Source organism: Alligator sinensis, unplaced genomic scaffold (genome assembly GCF_000455745.1).
Source record: "Alligator sinensis unplaced genomic scaffold, ASM45574v1 scaffold254_1, whole genome shotgun sequence".
Taxonomy (NCBI): Eukaryota; Metazoa; Chordata; order Crocodylia; family Alligatoridae; genus Alligator; species Alligator sinensis.
The window spans coordinates 76490-96005 of NW_005841953.1; the positions used below are offsets into that span (position 1 = coordinate 76490).

At 44.2% G+C, this 19516-nt stretch overlaps 1 protein-coding gene across 1 annotated transcript in view; it reads right to left on the bottom strand.

The window, feature by feature from the left end:
- The window catches only part of HECW1 (HECT, C2 and WW domain containing E3 ubiquitin protein ligase 1), a gene marked incomplete at its 3' end in the record, with an annotated part of 299400 nt that overhangs the window by 73377 nt on the left and 206507 nt on the right, over positions 1-19516 (bottom strand). The window contains exons 7-10 of the mRNA XM_025200049.1: positions 15362-15504; positions 13655-13755; positions 9602-10966; positions 5857-5958 (exon numbers count right to left, since the gene is read on the bottom strand). Of these exons, the coding sequence (XP_025055834.1) occupies positions 5857-5958; positions 9602-10966; positions 13655-13755; positions 15362-15504 (1711 nt within the window). The remainder of the gene's footprint in view (positions 1-5856; positions 5959-9601; positions 10967-13654; positions 13756-15361; positions 15505-19516) is intronic.

Sequence of the window (19516 nt, forward strand, 5' to 3'; positions counted from 1 at the left end):
CCTCAGCTGAGTTTCAGTCCCAGACAGGCTGTGTAGGCTGTCCCTGGGCCTGCAGCTGGTTGCCTTGGTGTATCCACTTGGCTCCTTGTCTAGCCTCTACAGCAGGGGTGGGCAATTATTTTGGATGGAAGGCCACTTACCGAGTTTTGGCAAGCCATCGAGGGCCACAAGATAGGCAGCCAGGGGCAGATAAATATTAATTTTCTCAATTTTTTAGGGGCCCCATGGGCCGGAATAGCTTGGCAGGCTGCATCCGGCCCACGAGTCGCACCCCTGCTCTACAGGCTGTTCATGTTTCAGGCACCTGAAAAGGTGGACTTTGGTGGTGGGGGTTTGTGTCCTTTTCCTCTCTAAAGGTTCCATAATAGAAAGGGCTATAAGCACACGCACAGTTTTTGTTTAAACTGGTTTTACATGCATGCACGCACATGTGCACACACAAACACATACTGTGTCTTCTACTGCAGTGGGTTTTTTTGGCCGTGTACCCTTTACCTGCAAAATACTGGTGCTCGTACCCACTGCATCCAACATGTGTCTGCATGATTATTACTCACTGCACACTGACCAATCAGAACCTCCACCATCATTATTAAAATTTAGACATGTACCCCTTGGCAAAATGGCACAATACCTCCAGAGGTATGCATATTCCCATTTGAAAATCACTGTACAATTGCATAGTCTTAGGGACAATGCTTTCTATGCCTCTCACAGCTTAATTCCTGTATACTTCCCCACCCCCGTCTGCCTGTCAGCCCTTTGATGTTCCAAGCACAAGAACAAGGTTTGGTGAAGATAATGTCCAAAATACAAAATAATGAGAAACTGCAGAGAAAAGGCAAAGGCCAGCCAGCAACCAGCACCCCAAGCTGGACCATGGAAGTGACAAGCTGAACCAAATCAGAATTCAATGGATATTTAATGGATCCTAGGCAATGACGTGCCCTCCATTCAAGCCAGCTTAGAGTCACTCTCAAAAGGTGCTGGTCAGGGACTGTTGGGCAATACTAAGAAATATAGGCTCACACAAAGTATTCCTGCTTTCCTCTACAATTACCCAAACACACATATGTTCATGCCTCAGGAAAAACACTATCACACAGTATAGACTAAGTCAGGTGTCTCCCCGCGAACCCAACCATGCACAACACTGCCTGAAGAGAGTATGCAACAATGTGCCTGCGGTCATATGCATGGTAACACAATGTCTAAGCAGAAAGTATTACAGTCAAACACTAGGCCTGTACGAAGGAGCAAGTATTTGCTTAAGATTCAGATTCGGCCGATTTGGAGGGATAGTGATTTGATTCAGTGATTCAAATCACTGTCCCGATTCAATTCGGCTGATTCTAATCTGGAGATTCGGCACTGATTCGGAGATTTGGCCATAGACTAAACAGGCAGGAGTACTTGACCATGCTGGACACAGCTGCCTCCAGCTGGTAAGTCTGTTGTGGTGGGCAGAGGGGGGAGGGAAGGGGCGTGGACGGGGGGCAGATCAATGCCCCCACAGCAAGGAAGGGATTGGGGCTGGGACAATCTGCCCAATCAGGCAGATAAGTAACTTGGGATAGGGAGGCAGCTTGGCAGGATAGGGGGGAGCTGAAATGTCCATGTAGGAATTAATTGGTCTGGGTGGAGGTTAGTGGGCCCAGGGTAGGGGCTGAGGGGCTAAAAATAGCCTGGTCTGGGCTAGGGGTAGGAACAGCACAGATGGGGCAAGTGGCTGTGCTTTGCCAGCCCCAGGGCTGGATGTCCTGCTGTCAGCATTTCTTGCTTACATATATATGCAAGGCACTACTGGGAGGCTGCTTGTATACTAGAATGCATGGATACCTGTGCTTTGTGGTCACAGCTCCTGAAACAACCAATCTTGTTTGAGTGTTCCTTAGCTGCAGTGGCACTTCTGCACTACTGAAAGTCACATGTGAGGGATACTAAGAACAGCTGGTCTTTCCTGGGCCAGCTGGAAACACTCGATGATCTGCAAACCATGGCGCACACTACTGTGTGCGCCATGGCAGGATATGCAGGTTTTGGGTGTATTTATTTCCTTCCCACATAGTATTATCCACACTCCAGGGAACGAGTGTTTGAAACTGCATATTGTACAGGATTTGCAGCAAGACAAATGGGGAGTTGCACAGATAAATGGACAGATTGACATATGAACTAATACAGACAGAGGACCCTGAATTACAGCCCTTTAAGCAACTCCAGTGGCAAAAAGGATCCATAAAAAACCCCCTCAGCTGTGAGTTTCTCTAGGCAGCGTAAGACAGTGGACCTATACTAACCTCCTTTATACACTCCAGAATTGTATCTCTGGGAGATGACAGAGAGATGCTACAGTATACTGCACTCCAGATGGTCCTTGGGTTAGCTCATATGTTATGGCTGGCCTTAATAACAAGCCAGATGAGTCCCTGGCACATCCACAATCCTCCAGAGACAAAAACTCCTTGCACCTCTTCCTTTCCCTGCCTTAAATTAACCTTTGGATTAGGACAGCTCGAGACCAAATATATTTCCTAACCTGAGTTGTATACCATTCCCACCCTTTAAAAAACCACACGCATGCATACATACATTGTGATGTGTCTATTAACACTGTCACTGGACCATATAAATGCTACAAAGCACCCATCAACCTGGTGTGTGCTTTTGAATCTTGCATTCATCACACAACTTCACTGTGTATATGCAAAATTCTGTTAAAATCTATATGATCCCAAAATAAAATTTCTAGCCAAGACTGTCAGAATAAAATAAATGTTTAGGCCATATAGCTTTAGGGCTAAGGTGAAACAAAACCATTAAGAAAATCACTGAAAGGAGAAATCCACTTCATCTGTTAAATGTACATGCCTTAGAAAATATATTTTTTAAAACTTTCTACCTTGGGCTAAGATTTGTTATGTAAAGTAGCAGAAGCATGGACTTTGGCAAGGGAGTTAAGGCATGGTCAATAGGGCTGTGCGAAACTTTGGTCACTGGTTCGATTCAACAGAGATTCGGCCTGTTTTGGCGATCAAATCTCCGAATTGGAATTGAATCCGGAGATCCTTTAATCTCTCCAAATCGAACAGGAACCCTCCAAATCGATTCGGAGAGATTTGACGATTTGGACATAGGCACAGCTTTAACTGTTTTTTCTACATACCTCAAGGTACCAGGTGGCTCGTGAAAGCTGTGATGCTGGGGCGGATAGAGCATCCCACAGGAGCGCAGGGGGTGGGGGGGGTCTCCAGTGCGCTCAGCAGCAGATCCGGAAGTGGAGCAGAAGCACTTCTGGGTCCACTGGGGAACGCAGAGGAGCACACAGGAGGGCCCCTCTGTGCCCCCCCGGTTTGGCAACTGGTGCCTCCTGGGTCTGGGGGGGCACCCGGGGTCACCACATGGCTGATCGCTGAGCCAGGGGGGCCCCCAGAACACTCAGCGGTGGACATGAGTTTGCCACTGAGCACTTGGGGGGTGGGGGGGAGCTCCCCCGTGTTCCTGTGGGATGCTCCATCTGCCCCAGCATCTCAGCATTCATGAGCGATGCCTGATACCTTGAGCTATGTTGAAAAAACATTTAAAGCTGTGTCTATGGCCAAATCGCTGATTCTCTGAATCAGCATTGAATCTTCAGATTCGGATTAGGCCGACTTGAATCAGGGACGGTGATCTGAATCAATGAATCAAATGACTGTCCCTGATTCGGGCCGAATCCAAATTGAATATGGCCCATTTCACACACCCCTAATGGTCAAGATTGTGCCTGTATAGTAACTTATCTTCAATCATAACAGTGGACAGATGCTAGTGTCCCTGCATGATTTAAAATGTATAGCTTATTTCTCACTCAGCTTCTGTATGAGATTTATTTTATAAAATAGATGTATTCAGGTAGCATGCACTCCACTTTTATTACAACGTTACATACCTATACTAAACTAAAAACAGATAAATAGATATGACTCTAAGATCACGTAATTGTACTCTTTTTTGTGTAGATTAAACCCTATCATAACTGCCTGCATTAAGATCAACACTAAAAATATTTGTCTTTTGAAGATGTTAAAGTGGTGGAATGTATTAACCATCCATAGAAGAAAACTTGAATGTCTCTAACTAGTATACAGATTTTGGGTAAGCTTTGTTTGTAAGTATCAACAATCATAGTGAAAGACTTCTCCCATTCAAAAAGCAGTGAAGTAAGATTAGGAGGAAGAGAAATATTTGCCTCTTGCACGGGTAACTTACTATTTCATCATTCACTGGCAGACCACAGGGTGACCTTAATAACCCTTCATGTAGTAGAGAGGAGTAGAATCATTCATTTCTACTTCGTAACCAATGCCGGCACCCAAGACGATTCTCAGTTTATGGAGTACTGACAACTTGGTTGGTAAATGATGAATTATTTATTATGGACACAGTAGGCCAAATAACTGTTTGTATTTAGGTTTAGAAAAAAGTAAATGGCTTATTTTTAAGCCTAGTTTCTTCTTAAAGTGCTGAGAAGTTCACACTATTAAATCATGTATGACATTTGAGAGGTGATAGTGTTGCAGGACAGACAGTGCACTCTGCTGGCTGATTAATGCTAATGCAAAAAGCTGAGCATTCCTCTAAGAAGTGATGACATTTTACCCAGTAAAGTCCAGATGTGTATCAGTACAGAAGCATAAAAAAACAAGTGGATGAAGAAAGCTACTAGTCCATTAGCTCATTATTTTGCTTCTGAGTGGCAGCCCTCACCCATCTATACGTATAGATTGTGATGTCCAGTGTAATCCTGCTATATGGAACTCAATTCATTATCTAATGCAGTTAGTGTTAAATAATCTAGATTGTGAGCTACCTTCTCCCTGTCTTCCACTATTATCACTTTCATTTGCTATTGATACCTCCATTGATTTTCAAAAGGTAATTTTCACTTTGTTGGGGCTGTTCCCCCACTACAAGTAAGGTTGATAGGTAGGGATTTACTTAATTTACAATTTTGCGGCTTTTGCAGAAACCACAAAAGCTGCAATTGTCCACAAAACCAATTACAAAAAACCTAATAAAATAAAAATGCTGGCTCCCTAGTGGGAGCCAGTATTCCTTGCTGCCTTGCAGCCTGTTTGGGAGGGGAAGTTGCTGGCTGGTGGGGTAGCACAAAGGGCAGCCAGCAGCCAAGATGGTGCCCCCCCCTTGTCCCTCCTCCCGCCCCCCCCGACCTCCCCGCTAATCAGTGGCAAGGCACAAGGTTGCACAAAGGGCAGCCACCAGCAGCCAAGATGGCAGCTGCCTCCTCCTCCCTCATTCCCACCCCAGAGCCTATCTGCCAATCAAGGGGCGGGGCTGCCAGGAAATGCCCATGAAATTGGCTCTTCATGCCACGACCAAGCCATGCAAATCCCTTTGTCTGGCCATGAGTAAAGTAGGTCCCTATAGACAGGACAGAAAAAGCATCCAAAACACTCTTTGAAGCTGACATTAGGCATACAACAACTGAAAGGCAAACTTTAAAGAATACTTTGCCTGAGAGCCTTGTACCCGAGGACCTCAAAACACTTTACAAATATTCACTAGTTCAGTCTCACAATGTACCTGTGAGACTGGGAAGTATTATTACCCGTTTGTGTTGACGGGCAAAGAGAGATGCAGTACAATAAAATGACTTGCCTGACGTAACATCCCTACCTCTAAAATAGGGACCAATTCCATGTAATAAAAGCTCAGATTGATTAATTGGGTTTAGGATGCAGCGGGGGCAGGATTGCAAGGAAAGATGGGTTGTTAAGAAAGACATACTGACCTGTATGCTGTTTAGATTAACAGGAAAGTTTGAAAAAAGAAATTAAAAAAACTAAAGCTTACTTGGTGGAAGAGGCTCATCGATAGTTGGATAGTGATGGTGATCAGGCCTCAGGGAAGGAAGCTGGCTGACTGGCTGAGAATTATGGAGTAAAGGACAATCACCTAAGGACAAGATATTCAAGATATTCATAGTCATTCATTGTTTTAGCAAAGTGGTTTAAAATGCACTACTGTAAAACAAGAGACTAAAAGCTTTTTTTTTTTTTAAATAAAAAAGAGGGTAGGCAGCAGGCTGGGGCATTAGCTGCTTGAGTTATTCATATTTCCTGACACTACCGTAATAACAACTTACATGGCAAGGAATTATTAAAATAATGCAGTCAAGGTTCTTGGCCTTGAATACACAGTAAGAAATGGGCCAGATCCTGGTCTCATTTACTCTAGATTGACCCCAGTGTAAGTGAAAGGAGAATCAGGCTTGATCTCTGAGAAGTACTTTATAAGCACTATCAAACGGAAGTTCCTGCAGGACACTGGAAGGAGCATGCATAATCCTGGGTCTAATTTTGGATTTGCTCAGTCTGACTCTGAGTGGCTTAGTGCCACTTTCTGAAGCTTTGTTTGCTATTATGAAAACTTTCTTTGGAGCAAATCTGTGTGTGCACACATGGGTCCGTGCGCATGCATGTGCATGCGTGTGCAAGAACTGGAGCACCAGGATTTTGCAGCCCCTGCCATGCAGGGAGCCATTCTTCTTGAGGCTTGAAAACAAGACTCTGAACAGTTCAAAATTCAAACCATCAAGTTGCAGTGGTAGGTAGGGTAATGAGGAAAGGACCAGAAACACTTAGGAGACAGTGGGGGTAGGGAAGAGGGCAAAGATAGTAAGACACAGGAAGGGACCTGAGATAAAGAAGAGGGAGACTTGAGATACAGAAAGGGAAGAAGAAGAAGTAGTAGCAGAGGAAGAAGAGGATGAGACATACAATAGACAGGGGCAGAAGGAGATTTTTTTTTTTTTGAGTGAAAAATAAATTAAATCTATTTGTATTTTCATCCTAGTGTTCTGATCATGTGCGCATGCTACTTAAGATTCACTCAGCATTTAAAATTTGACCCAAAACCCCTTGAGGAACTACAAACTCATTGTGGGGAGGAAGCATTGCTTTTGTTAGAACTGAAGGTGAGCATGGGGAACCCATAACTGAGAAAGTCCTGGGTTCTAGAGTTCAGTGAATATTTACTCCAATCCTGTCCTTTTTTAAAATCTGGGAGATTCAGAATTATTATCCCAACTGCTGACTGCTTTTTCAAGCTGTATGACAATGGTTGTCTACTAAAACCTGACCATATATTACATGGTATGTATAAAACACAACTGAGACCCATGTAAGTTAAAAAACAAAAAAGTAATGTTAATGGCCATGACATCACCAGAAAATTATATAAATATATTTTAAAAGAAAAATAAGACAGGACTACACCAGTCATCTAAATTCCATATAGGCTGACTGGCTTAGCTGCCTTTAAGGTAAAAATCTTGGGATGCTAATACCGAGTTATTTTTTTTTTATTTGTATATCTTGTCATCAATCTGCACATTAAAAGTAAAGTTATCTTAAACATCTTTTTTATTTTAACAGGTAATTGACAGACTATAAATATTAAAAGGAAAGGCAGAAAGCTATTTTATGTATGAATTTACGCAGGTGTTATTCTTGTAAAAATTTTGCAACATCGAATAGTATGAAAAATGACATGATAAAATTAGATAGAAAAATACACACACTCCTGTGTTCTCTGGTGATATCACAGCCCTCCTAAATGTCTTAATTAAAGTCGCTAATGTGTGCATGGACCCATCTCACAGTTGCATGTGCCCCTTCTTTGTACAGAAGATAGAATTATTTTAAGATATTATTCTGTGCTGTAAATAAATATGTGGTAGGTTTAAAATATGTTGTTACTACAGTTACGTCACCAACTACCAGATTATCTATCTACATTTCTTTACTTACCTCGCCACAATTGACTCCCCCTAGTCAAGTTAGTTACGCCAAGCCAGTTGAAGCATAGTAGTGTCAGTCACCTGGATGGATGGAGGTGACCATATCTACTGTACTTGTAATAGCCACCAAATAAATGAAACAATGTAATCAACTGTTGAAACATCTGAGCCAATATAAAAAAAATACTTTGAACTAACCATTCATCCTGTCTCTCTCATGTATTTGTTCTCTACTAGTGAATGCAGAGCTATGATGAACATTCTACAATGCCCTTTAAATATACCACAGGGCCACCCCCCCCAAACTTGAAACAGCATATCGGAGCACCAATGAATCCATTTACTATAGGACACAAACTCTGTTTTATCTTGCTTTGTATGCACACACACAACCTTAAATAAACAAACAAAAAGGGATGCACATGCACACACGAACACATAAATACCATCTGTATTCAAAAAATGCCTCATCTGCAGCTAAGAATGACCCCATTCCTGGGTGTTCCTCTTGTCTCTATTACTGTATAGTTCTTGGAATTTTTACTTTTTGAGATACATCCTGCACACTACAGATAAAATAATTAATGGTCTGCAATATATAAATGTGCCCTTGTCTGGTATATCCAGCCCCAGCTGGAAGACTCCAATGTAAGGAGATCATCTGGTAGCATAATGGTTCTGTTGTAGCTGGGGTGTGACTGGATGGTAGGAAGCATGGTTGGGGTCTTTGTCAGCTATGTTACTCTCTCAGAGACACTTTGAGTTGGTGTATCTCAAATTAAGGGGCAGCTATCTTGGGCCTGGAGAATACAAAGGCTACCTTTGCAACCTCTCTCCTTTGACTTTGGTGAATACTCCCTGGCTGTAGCTGAGGAGCTATGCCTTTACCTTGTCTATCTGAAAAAAAAACAGTGAACAGCTGAAGAAGAGACAAAAGACCAAATTCATCACTACTGTAACTGCACTGAAGGAAAATGAGTTAACACTTGGGATGAATTTAGCACAAGGCATTTAAAGGTTCAGACAAAAATATAATTAAACAACTATGAAAACAGACAACAGTACCTCTCTAAGCAATATACTGTAGAGAAGGATATGGAGATGGAAACTGCATTTGATATATTTATGCTCCTCAAGCACCCAAGGGGGGAAAAATCTAGGCTGGGATGTTCTGCAACCTGTGAAATCTAATTTTGGTGAATTTCAATGGCCAGCCCTAGAAAACTGGGCATGTTACAAGAAGTTGGCTTCAATCATAACTAGAAAATACTGACACTTATTTATGTATATGGACGTGCACAGATATAACAAACATACACATGCTGAGCCAGACCCTCAGCAAACTGGAATATCAGTCTCAAGAGGAACTTCAGTCTCAGGAGGAGAATCTGCCTGTTCATGTGCACACACAGGTCTTCTTCATTGCTTGTAAAACACATGGTAGCACATCAGATTTGTTATACCAAAAGATCCCCAGGAAGAAAGGGACAGATTGGTAGATTGGTGTTCCTAATTTTCATCTGTTATGTGGCTACTTGGGCTCAACTTGATTCATTAATATAAATTATTATAATATCTAAAAGGAACTGATTATATAAATACTCATTTTATGATTTTTTTTTTCCGTACAGTCTCAGTTATCCAACCCTCTCTGATACCTGGCACAGGTCACATTTCCAACATATCTGTTAATGGCACTGTGAACTCCCTTGCTTCTCTGCAACCTCGATTATCTGATGTCCTCTGTGACATCCAGATGATCAAGGTTGTTCAGGGTATTGATTCTCAGGTTCTAACCTTCTCTTCTGCTGCTTGGACCTGCTACTGGGGTGTCTAGGTTTTCTGTGCCTCTTTGTGGATTTCCACCATGAGCTAGGAGTTCATCTGGCCACTGGGCGGAGCCATCCACTTGCTCCCTTTCCAGTTCAGGGCTTTGCACTGAATCTGGCACTGACTCAAAAGCACTGTTTTCCTCTTCCTCATCATCCTGCGAGGAAAAGACCGTGCTCTCAGAAATCTTTGCGCTGTCAACAGAAGAGAAACGGGTATGGCTGGAAAAGCGATTGTTACTGTCGTAACAGGAAGTGCTGTAACATGAGGTGCTGTAACAGGAAGTGCTGTAACATGAGGTGCTGTAGCAGGATGGACTGTAGCAGGAGGTGTCGCACGTATCACACTCGTGGTCCCCATTCAGCCGGGGACTCAATTCACTCTCACTCTCTGTCCTGATATGTTCCCCATCCAGTAGCTGTCCATTTAAATCTGAGAGGTGTTCAACGGAGGTGCTGCGGGGCATGGTGCCCCGGCTGAAATTTCCTTCCGCTTCATTTTCAGGAGGGGGGTCCGCTGCCACCGTCTCAGTCTCACTCACCACATCTTTCTCTGATACGTCCTTGACTGTCGACTCTTCATCATTCTCACCCCCGCCACCCTGCTCCTCCTCCCCATCACTGCTCATCTGTGCTGAGGGAAGACTGTGGAGCAGATTGTGGATCCGGATGTAGTGCGTACGAGGGGTTTCTGGCTCACCGCAAGCTGAAGCAATCACGGTTTCAAGTTCAGAAACAGGCAGGGAGCACGGCCGATTTTTCCTCTTCATTGTGGTTCTTAACTGCAGCTTGTTGTCTTCCTCCTCCTGGGCTGCAGCCCCTTCCTCATCCTGACTCTTCTCTACGTCCTTGACAGCTTGAACATCTGCACTCACCTCCTCGATATCTAGGGCTTCTAAGATTTCATCATCTCCCTGAGTAACAGAATTGATTTCGTTATTTTCCCTAACTTCAGTCTCAGGAGGAGAAGTGCAAGCCATCAGAGCCAATTGCTCAGTGAGGTCCATGGCACTCAGGGAAGGCAGCACTTCTCCTGGGATGGATTCCAAAGGCTCAGTAGCATCTGCTGGCACGGCATCAACCTCCCCATTTCCTGCTAGCTCTTCATTTAAGCTGTCATGGTTGACTTCCCAAGGTGATCTGACAGCCCCAGGGCTATCGACATTGACACTGTTCACATTGCATCCATTTAGCTGCTCTGGAGCTGCACTTTCTGAGGTCACTGTGCTGGTGCATGGAGGCTCACCGAGGCTTTCCTCTGGGGTGTTGTTCATAGGGCTTTCCTGCACGTCAGCTGGCTCAGGATCCGCACTGATGGAGACCTCTTCATCATCTGCAGGCAACAAAAAAAGGAGTTACTCCTCTAACAAGAGAGTCATTTACTGAATCAGGGGCAGAGATAACAGGGTGGTTGCGGGAGAGTAGGCATCCACAGAAATCTGAGAAAATTAAACTCATACATTACAGTGTTAAATGGTTGGATGACTGAATTGTATTGAGACTGAGTACTTTTCACTAGGAGACTGCTATTGAGACTGACTACCCACTCTGTAGTGGGTATGTATAAAGTAGGGGCCTAATCATAGTCATATACTGTATGTATAATATTGCCCTCTCTGCTACCTGTTATGGGAGAACTCCTTTCTGGGAATCCTCACCCAGTATCCTTCTTGATAAGAAGGGTTCACTTCTTGTTTCCAGCTTCCCTAGATATGACTCCTGCTACCATTCACTACTCAATACTTCTCCAGAGAAAGGAACTTAGTCCTACTTCCACTTCTACTGCATGCAACTGGGTAGAAAGACATCCTCATGCACACACACGCACCCACACACAAGACCATTCTTTGACCTTACTTTCTTCCATGTCACCTTCTCGTAGGTGGATACCCCATATGTGATGTAAAACAAAGAATCATAGAAAAACAGTTCTGGAAGGGACCTCAGGAGGTCATCTAGTACCCCCTGTTCAAGGCAGAAGCATCCTTATCCAAACCATCCTGTACAAGTGCATGTCTAGCCTATTCTTAAAATGACACAGGCAACCTTGTCACACAGCAACAAGGTACTTCATCCAAAACAGCAGGAACACCCTAACCTGCCACAGGTAAAGCAGGGAGATGAGGACACTTAATGTCCTGTTGCTGTGAAATTTGTTAAAATATACCCAAGAGATCCAAGAAAGAGGACCATGTCCCTGCTGCAAAAACTCACACAGTCTGTGCTGATCTGACTGTGGGATAAAATGCTTTCCTGACTCCAAATATGGTGATTAATCTGCCCCTAAACAGTAGGACAACACCTTCTAACCCTATTACATGGCTTCTCACTGTCAACAACTCCTTCTGATTGTTAATAAATCTGTTCTCCTCCAAAGCAAATGCTCGTGGCCTTAGGGTATTCTATTATGAAGAAGCAAATAAGAGTCCCCAATTCTCACACAGAAACTGACACTCAAAGAGGGCACTGTTATTATATACTCTCATGTTCATAGCAAAAGTGAGTCAAGAAAAAGGGGAAGTGTCACAAATGTTCACAAAAATATGCTCTTTCAAAATTACAAAGTTTTCAAATGGCTCTACTATTATTAGTTAATATTCTATTCATAAGATGCTTAAACCTAGAGGCCTTCATACAACCAATACAATACATGTATCCAAAAAATAAAATACTTGTATTGGTTAATTAACTATGCACTATAAAAGGGCAGGTCCTCTTGGAAATTTGAGATCCAACAGAATGATAACAGCTCCTTCTGCTGTCTGAGGATTTCCCTCCTCCTCTCTCTCCTGTGGTATATCATTTTGCTGTCACTGGTCACTTGAACCCTTTTATAAGCTGGAGAAGACCTTTAAATCCCACTGACAATGAAGATGAACACAACAAGACCTAGGTCACTCAAAAAATTCTGTTTACTGTATGGATAGAAACTGGTATGCCTGAGGCAGGACAGAAGACCGGACATATTACAGTCAGAAACTGTAAGTGTTGCTATATTTGTCCTGTCCAGGGGGATCAATGTCTAATGAGAATCCCTGCTGATCTTCATGAGGGCCCAGATACTGAAACACTTGGAGAATTTTTCACTTCTGTGCTCTCCAGATAGCGATGTGATAAATTCTTAGTTGTGAACAATGTGGAAATCAATACATAAGGAAAGAGCATGTTTACAAAAGGTGGCTCCTGATCAATTCTTTTTAATGACCTAACATTGTATCTAGGAATATATGAGCTGTGCAACACAGAACTAAAACCCACCTCGGTCTGCCCTGACAAGGGTGGATCTAAAGCGTATCTGACATACTTGAGACAGACAGGAGATTAGACACAATATGGAAAGAAATCGTATGTGGTGCTATATTTGTCCAGGGTGAAAAGCATGTAGGCGTATTGGAGGATTCATGAAGCAGGTGCCTGGGACAAAGGGAACCCTAACTTTAACTCCTCTTCCCTGTTCCCCTCTCTTCCTAAGGGATTAAAGCCAGCAGAGGAGAGTCTTGATTACTAGTCAGGCCAGCAACAAATTACTCCATACTATGGGAGCAAGGGCACAGCAGGAGGGAAATGGTGACTCATATGGCACTTTTACATGTGCTCTGGGGGTGGGGGGCTGCACTTCAATTAGAGTGGCTCCAGGAGCTGCTCTAATTAAAGTGCTGCAGCGTCTCATATATCAGCATCCCTGAGCTTAGAAATGGCAGCAGGGATGCCTGAACTAAAACTTGTTTCATGAGCTTTAGTTCAAGCATCTCTGAAGTGCAGGGACACTGATATCCAAGACATGGGAGGCTGCTGGAGCACAGTAACTATCACTGCAGACTTGATTAATCTGTAATTGTTGAGCAGCTCATATACACACCCGCATAATGCAGCTCATATACACACCCGCATAATGCTCACAGCTATGTTTAAAGGTCTAATGTAGACTTAAATAAATTCACGCCTCTGTGAAGAAAAGAATATAAATCATGACAAAAACAGAATCTTTAAATAAATGAGGGGTTACAGAAACAGCACATACCTGGATGGATAGAAGAAGTGATCTCAAATCGGAACTGCAGCTGGCCGCTGACATGATCTGTAGGAAGCCTGCGGCCCAGAGTATAGCTTACAACCCTGTCCCTGTAAGAAAACAAGTACTGTCATGGAAACTGTCACCAAATCCAGTGCTCATTATACACAGAGAAAATGGGTACATCCTACAGAAACACTAGCATTTCCAAAGTGCTTTGTACTGTGTTAGTCCTACCAGCAGCATGAGCATGTCTGTCTGTGTAAGGAAACAAAGGCTTGAGGGTGCCAGGTCAGTGTCTTCAGTTACTGTGGCAGTGGAAATGTTTAATAAGTGACTAACCCATGTTTGTGGGTTATGAATATGCTGACAAGTTTTCCTTGCCTGGTGACCTGGCTGTGTCTAGCTTCTCTTGAGATCCTTCTTTTCCTTGCCTTGAATCTCCTTGCCTTCAAGGTCCTTCTTAGTTCAACTCCCTTTACCTCTTCTGTTTCTGCCTTCTTCTCCTCCCTCCGTTGCTCTTCCAGCTATCTGATTGTCTATGTCTACCCCTTTATGTTTTTCTCCCACTCTTACCTCCAAACAGCTGATACACCAGGAGCACATTCCTGACAAAGTTCACCACGCTTCCATTTTGTCCTTGTTCAAGTCCCTCCCTGATCCACACTTCATCCTCCCCTCACGAGAGTGAACTAGAGAAAACATTATCTCCCTGCTGCCCAAAATAAAGCTGAATCAATGCCTGTAAATCACTGTGAGTGTGAAGGGTGCTAAACATTATTATTCGTATACTTTTAGACAAAGCAAATTTCAATTTCTGTTCAGCATTTTGTGTGTGCCAGGATGGTTTTATATACATTTGAAACTTGAATGTCCAGGCACTCATGGAAACCTGAGGATTCTGTTTTCTCTGTACTTGTATGCGTGTCTTTAACTTTTGCTTCAAGGAGCCATTTACAGAGATAAAATAAAGCGAGGTCTGGTTGCAGGATGGTGGTACAAAACAGTTGCACTCAGTGAGGTCTTTCCCTGCAGCTGACCAGCTTTTACAACAAAGAAGTGAAGTGAGGTGATGCAATCAGAAAGCTTCTTGTCTTGAGGTTCAGTCAGACCCCAAGATGTCAGATATGGGGCTCTGCCTTCCCAAGTGGCCACTACACCAGCTCTTCTCCGGAGCACCTGTGCAAAGGAGAAGTGAAGCAGGGAAGCTGAGCTGAAGTTACTCTTGTTCACTGAGGTAAGTGCTCTTGTAACCCGCCACTCTTATCTTCTCAAGCTATTTCCACCATCCAGGCATTAGAACAGGGATGGAAGACCAGATCTTGCATTATTTTGACCCATAGATGACTCCTTAAAACATGAAAGCATCCTGTGGAAAATACAGACACAAATATTTGAAGTCCAAATACCAGGCCCTACATGTACACACTCTTAACAGAGACCAGACTGTGCATTATGCTAACTCTTGATTATCATCCTTCACAATTAACCAGTGTGATTCCCAAGGAAATTACAAAGAATGAGTTGATTGGCAGAGGATGATGATCTGGTAGTCCTGTAAATTTTACCTTAAACCAACACCATAATTAGACAAATCCACGGTTTGTACCAGTTTCTAACTATATCATTATTTGATCATATATTATTTTAGCCATGGGCTTTGCTCTCCTTTTTGTGAGTCTTAAATAACAAAGGTCACACAAAGAACAGATTTACCCTATAGCATGTCTCTCCAGCAGGCGTTGCACTGGCATGGACAGTTTCCCCAAGAAGCGTTTAATGATTGGTCGGCTCTTTGCAAATTTGTCCTTAACTTCTATTTCCAGAACATCCGTGGGAAGGGAAACAAATGTGAACTGCTATAACAGAGAAAGAACATGGAATGCAACATTAGCACATGGCTTTTGGGTATCAATTTTTAGCTTACTGCACACCACCTAACAGAAGGGTCTTCCAGTGGCTTCACAGAACCAGGAGAAAAATAATACTAGGTTAAATTAAGAATGTGAATACCAAGGTGTAATCATCACACATGATACAGAACATGGTCTCGGAGGAACTCTGTGGAAACACCTCCCAGGAAGTGCTCAACACATTGCAGGATCAGGCCTCTATATTTGCAGTTATTTGATACTAATGGGAATGGCACTCATTATTTATAGTACAGTGGTCCTTAAAGCCCCTAATCAGGACTTCATTCTGGCATGCACGCTTACATGCACACAGTGATGTGATGGTCTCGCCCTGAAGATTATAATCCACTGAAAAATATTGGGATGGATTCTGCACTGTTAACACAAGCTCAGTCCTGCTGAGGTATTTTGTTTCCAAAGTGGGGAGAAGGGAGGGGAGAAGATGCAATTAATTCCAAATATTCTGGCAAACCACAGGAATTTCTATCAATCCAACCGATGGGAGTTTTGCTATAGGAAAATGGATCCTGGCTATAGTATAATAACCTCCGAACAGCAACTTTAGAAAGTGTCAAAAATAATGGTACTGGTTTACCCCCAAAAACCCACTGTTGCTCCTTTGCTACCCAGATTCAAGGTGCTGGATTCACTGCCTAGTTCTCATTTTATTCAAACAGGTACAGCACAGGCAGTACTATCATAATACCTCAGCCCTGAATTTTCAAGGCCAAACCTATGAAAAGAGAGGGTAGATTTGTTTCATGCCCTTCAGATTTTTCCCTCTTTGCCAAGACTGCCAATAATGATGACAGTGTCAGCTATAATAGGCATTTTGTGCTATGGACCCCAGTCTATTAGGAACTGGGGCAACACCATCAGCTCATTTTGGGTTGGCCACCTAAGAGCTATGGGTTATTCCTTCCTTCCTGTTATGGCAGCTTCACCTGGATTTGCACAACAGATCTAGAACAGTCTAGAAATGAGGCCCAGTTCTATAGTTTTTAGGCTGCATGTAATATAATATAATAAAAGTAGTAAAAGTAATATAATAAAAGTAGTAAAAGTAAAACTAATAAAATCTTATATAATAAAAGTCTGTCTGTCTGTCTGTAACGCTCCAGACCAACTGCGCATGCAACAACAGCCAGCAGAGAGGGGGAGGCGGCGGAGAGGGAGGGAGGTGAGGGGAAGCAAGGAGGTGGGGCATGTTGTGTGCCACTGGGTATCAGTGGCTGTCGCCACGTGCAAACTCCCCCCCACCTTTGTTCCTGGGAGCTGGCAGTGTCAGAGAGTGGAGCAGCAGGGGGTGGGGGTGGTGCACGGGGCTGCACTGGGAGCAGCAAGGGGTGGGCCCATGGGCCCAGATGTGGGCAGGGGGGGAGCAGGAGGGAGTGGGAGGGGCACACAGGGCTGCACACAGGGGGTGGGGGGTGGGATGCGGGGGGCTTGCACGGGGCTGGAGGCAGAGCTGCAGCACCGTGGGGCTCTGGGTGGCAGCGCTCCATCACTGCCCCAACCCCCATCATTCATGATGGGCAATTTGCTAGTATGTCAATAACACTTCAAAAATCACTTGGACAGTATTTAAATACATGCCTGTGGGGAGGATGCTAGTAAATACAATGGAGCATGTATATACAGCTTTCAGGCCTAGGATTAGCAGGACAGCTACACTGGAGATCTCAATGACATCTTGGGAGGCATCTTTAAAAACCAGTCAAGGTTCTATCACTGCCCAAACAACCCTGGCAGAGCACAGGACAGCACCTCGAGCTGGGCCTTGTCCTTTTCTGAACTGACTGGGTTTGTTTTTGGGGCAGGATTTGGATCCCTTACTAGAGGCAGAGTGGATGCTGGCTTGGCTCACTTTATCTATTTTCCAAGTGGCTTTAATGATGTAGTTGAGTTTTACACTAAAGGAAGAGGTCATACTGGGGGTACAAATAGCTTTGCGTGAGTATGGGATGACTGTTTGACTTGGCCTACCAGACTAATGTCCAAAGAGCAGAAAACTTGTGTGTTAACATTGTGCATTGCCCTGAGATGACTGAAATAATTATTCAGCACTAGTCTGCGTATTTTTTTAATGTAGTAGGGCTTCAGGTTATTGATTCTTGAGGCTGAACCAATGCTTTGCTGAATCAGAACCTGATTGTCGGAGATGGTGAACATCCACATCTAGTAACTTCAAATGAAGTGCGTGGAGGCTGCAGCTCTAATCATTGTGTCTTGAAGTAGCTCAGAAGTACGCAACTAGGTTGGCTGATCCATAGAAGCTCAGTGTGTGTGTGAAAAGAAATACAGACGAATAAACTTAAAGAAGTGCTAAACCATATTTTTGTCCACATGTTCTGTACTACATAATGCAAAAGCCAAGTCTGCAAAGTAGAAAAATTAGCAGGTAGATTGAAAACTATCATCCTCTTCATCGTTGTTATAGCCTGCTAAAACCTTACAGCAACTAGCTGCTTTATGACACTTGTATGAAATGCACAGCAGAAATAACCACTATATGTATGGTGATGGTGGGGTCAGGGGAGGACTGAGCCTGGGCCCGATGTGGGGGGGTGGCGGGTTGGGAAGCGAGCCTGAGCTGGGGGAAAAGCTGGCCCGCCATGGCAGTGGGGGTGGGGTGGGGGAATGGAACAGTGGGCCCAGCCTGGCCCAGCCCAACATGGCAGCTGTGGGGGGAAGGGAGGAGCGAGCCTCCTCCCATGTCGGGTCCAGATCCACTCCTCCCCTACCCCTGCTTCTGTGTCACCCCCTGAGCCTGCTCCTCCCCCATGTCCCCTGGCAGCCTGGCTGCTTTGGCTATGTCCAAGGGGTCCATGAAAGATGACTGTGATCAAGGAAAAGCATGTGTACTTACAATCCAAAGGGGGCTGCACCTCCAGTCAGAATATTTTAGGGGTCCATGAAGAACAAAAGGGTGCAAAACACTGCCCTACTGCCTATCCCTATGGCTCTAGCCATTCCCTACTGCCTATTGCTGTCACCTATCCCTACTGCTACTTGCTATACTGCCGTTTCCACTGCACCTATTGCCATCACCAATTGCTGCTGCCTACTGCTATTGGCTTATCTCCCCTACCCCATCATTCTTGACAGGCAATTGGCTAGTTCATAAATAAAGTGAAAACTACATTAATGATCTATTCTAAACTATCTCCCTGTCATTAACCCTTTGCCACGTGGTACATAGATTCATAGATGTTAGGGTCGGAAGGGACCTCAATAGATCATCGAGTCCGACCCCCTGCATAGGCAGGGAAGAGTATACTCATCTAACCTCCTCTTGAAGACCCCCAGGGTAGGGGAGAGTACCCCCTCCCTTGGGAGCCCGTTCCAGACCCTGGCCACTCTAACTGTGAAGAAGTTCTTCCTAATGTCCAATCTAAATCTGCTCTCTGCTAGCTTGTGGCCATTATTTCTTGTAACCCCCGGGGGCGCCTTGGTGAATAAAAACTCACCAATTCCCTTCTGTGCCCCCGTGATGAACTTATAGGCAGCCACAAGGTCGCCTCTCAACCTTCTCTTGCGTATGCTGAATAGAGCCAGTTTCTCTAGTCTCTCCTCGTAAGGCTTGGTCTGTAGGCCCTTAACTATAAGAGTGGCCCTTCTCTGGACCCTCTCCAGGTTATCCGCATCCCTCTTGAAGTGCGGTGCCCAGAATTGCACGCAGTACTCCAACTGCGGTCTGACCAGCGCCCGATAGAGGGGAAGTATCACCTCCTTGGACCTATTCGTCATGCATCTGCTGATGCACGATAAAGTGCCATTAGCTTTTCTGATGGCTTCGTCACACTGCCGACTCATGTTCATCTTGGAGTCCACTAGGACTCCAAGATCCCTTTCCACTTCCGTGCCACCCAGCAGGTCATTCCCTAGGCTCTAGGTGTGCTGGACATTTTTCCTCCCTAGGTGCAGCACTTTGCATTTCTCCTTGTTGAACCGCATT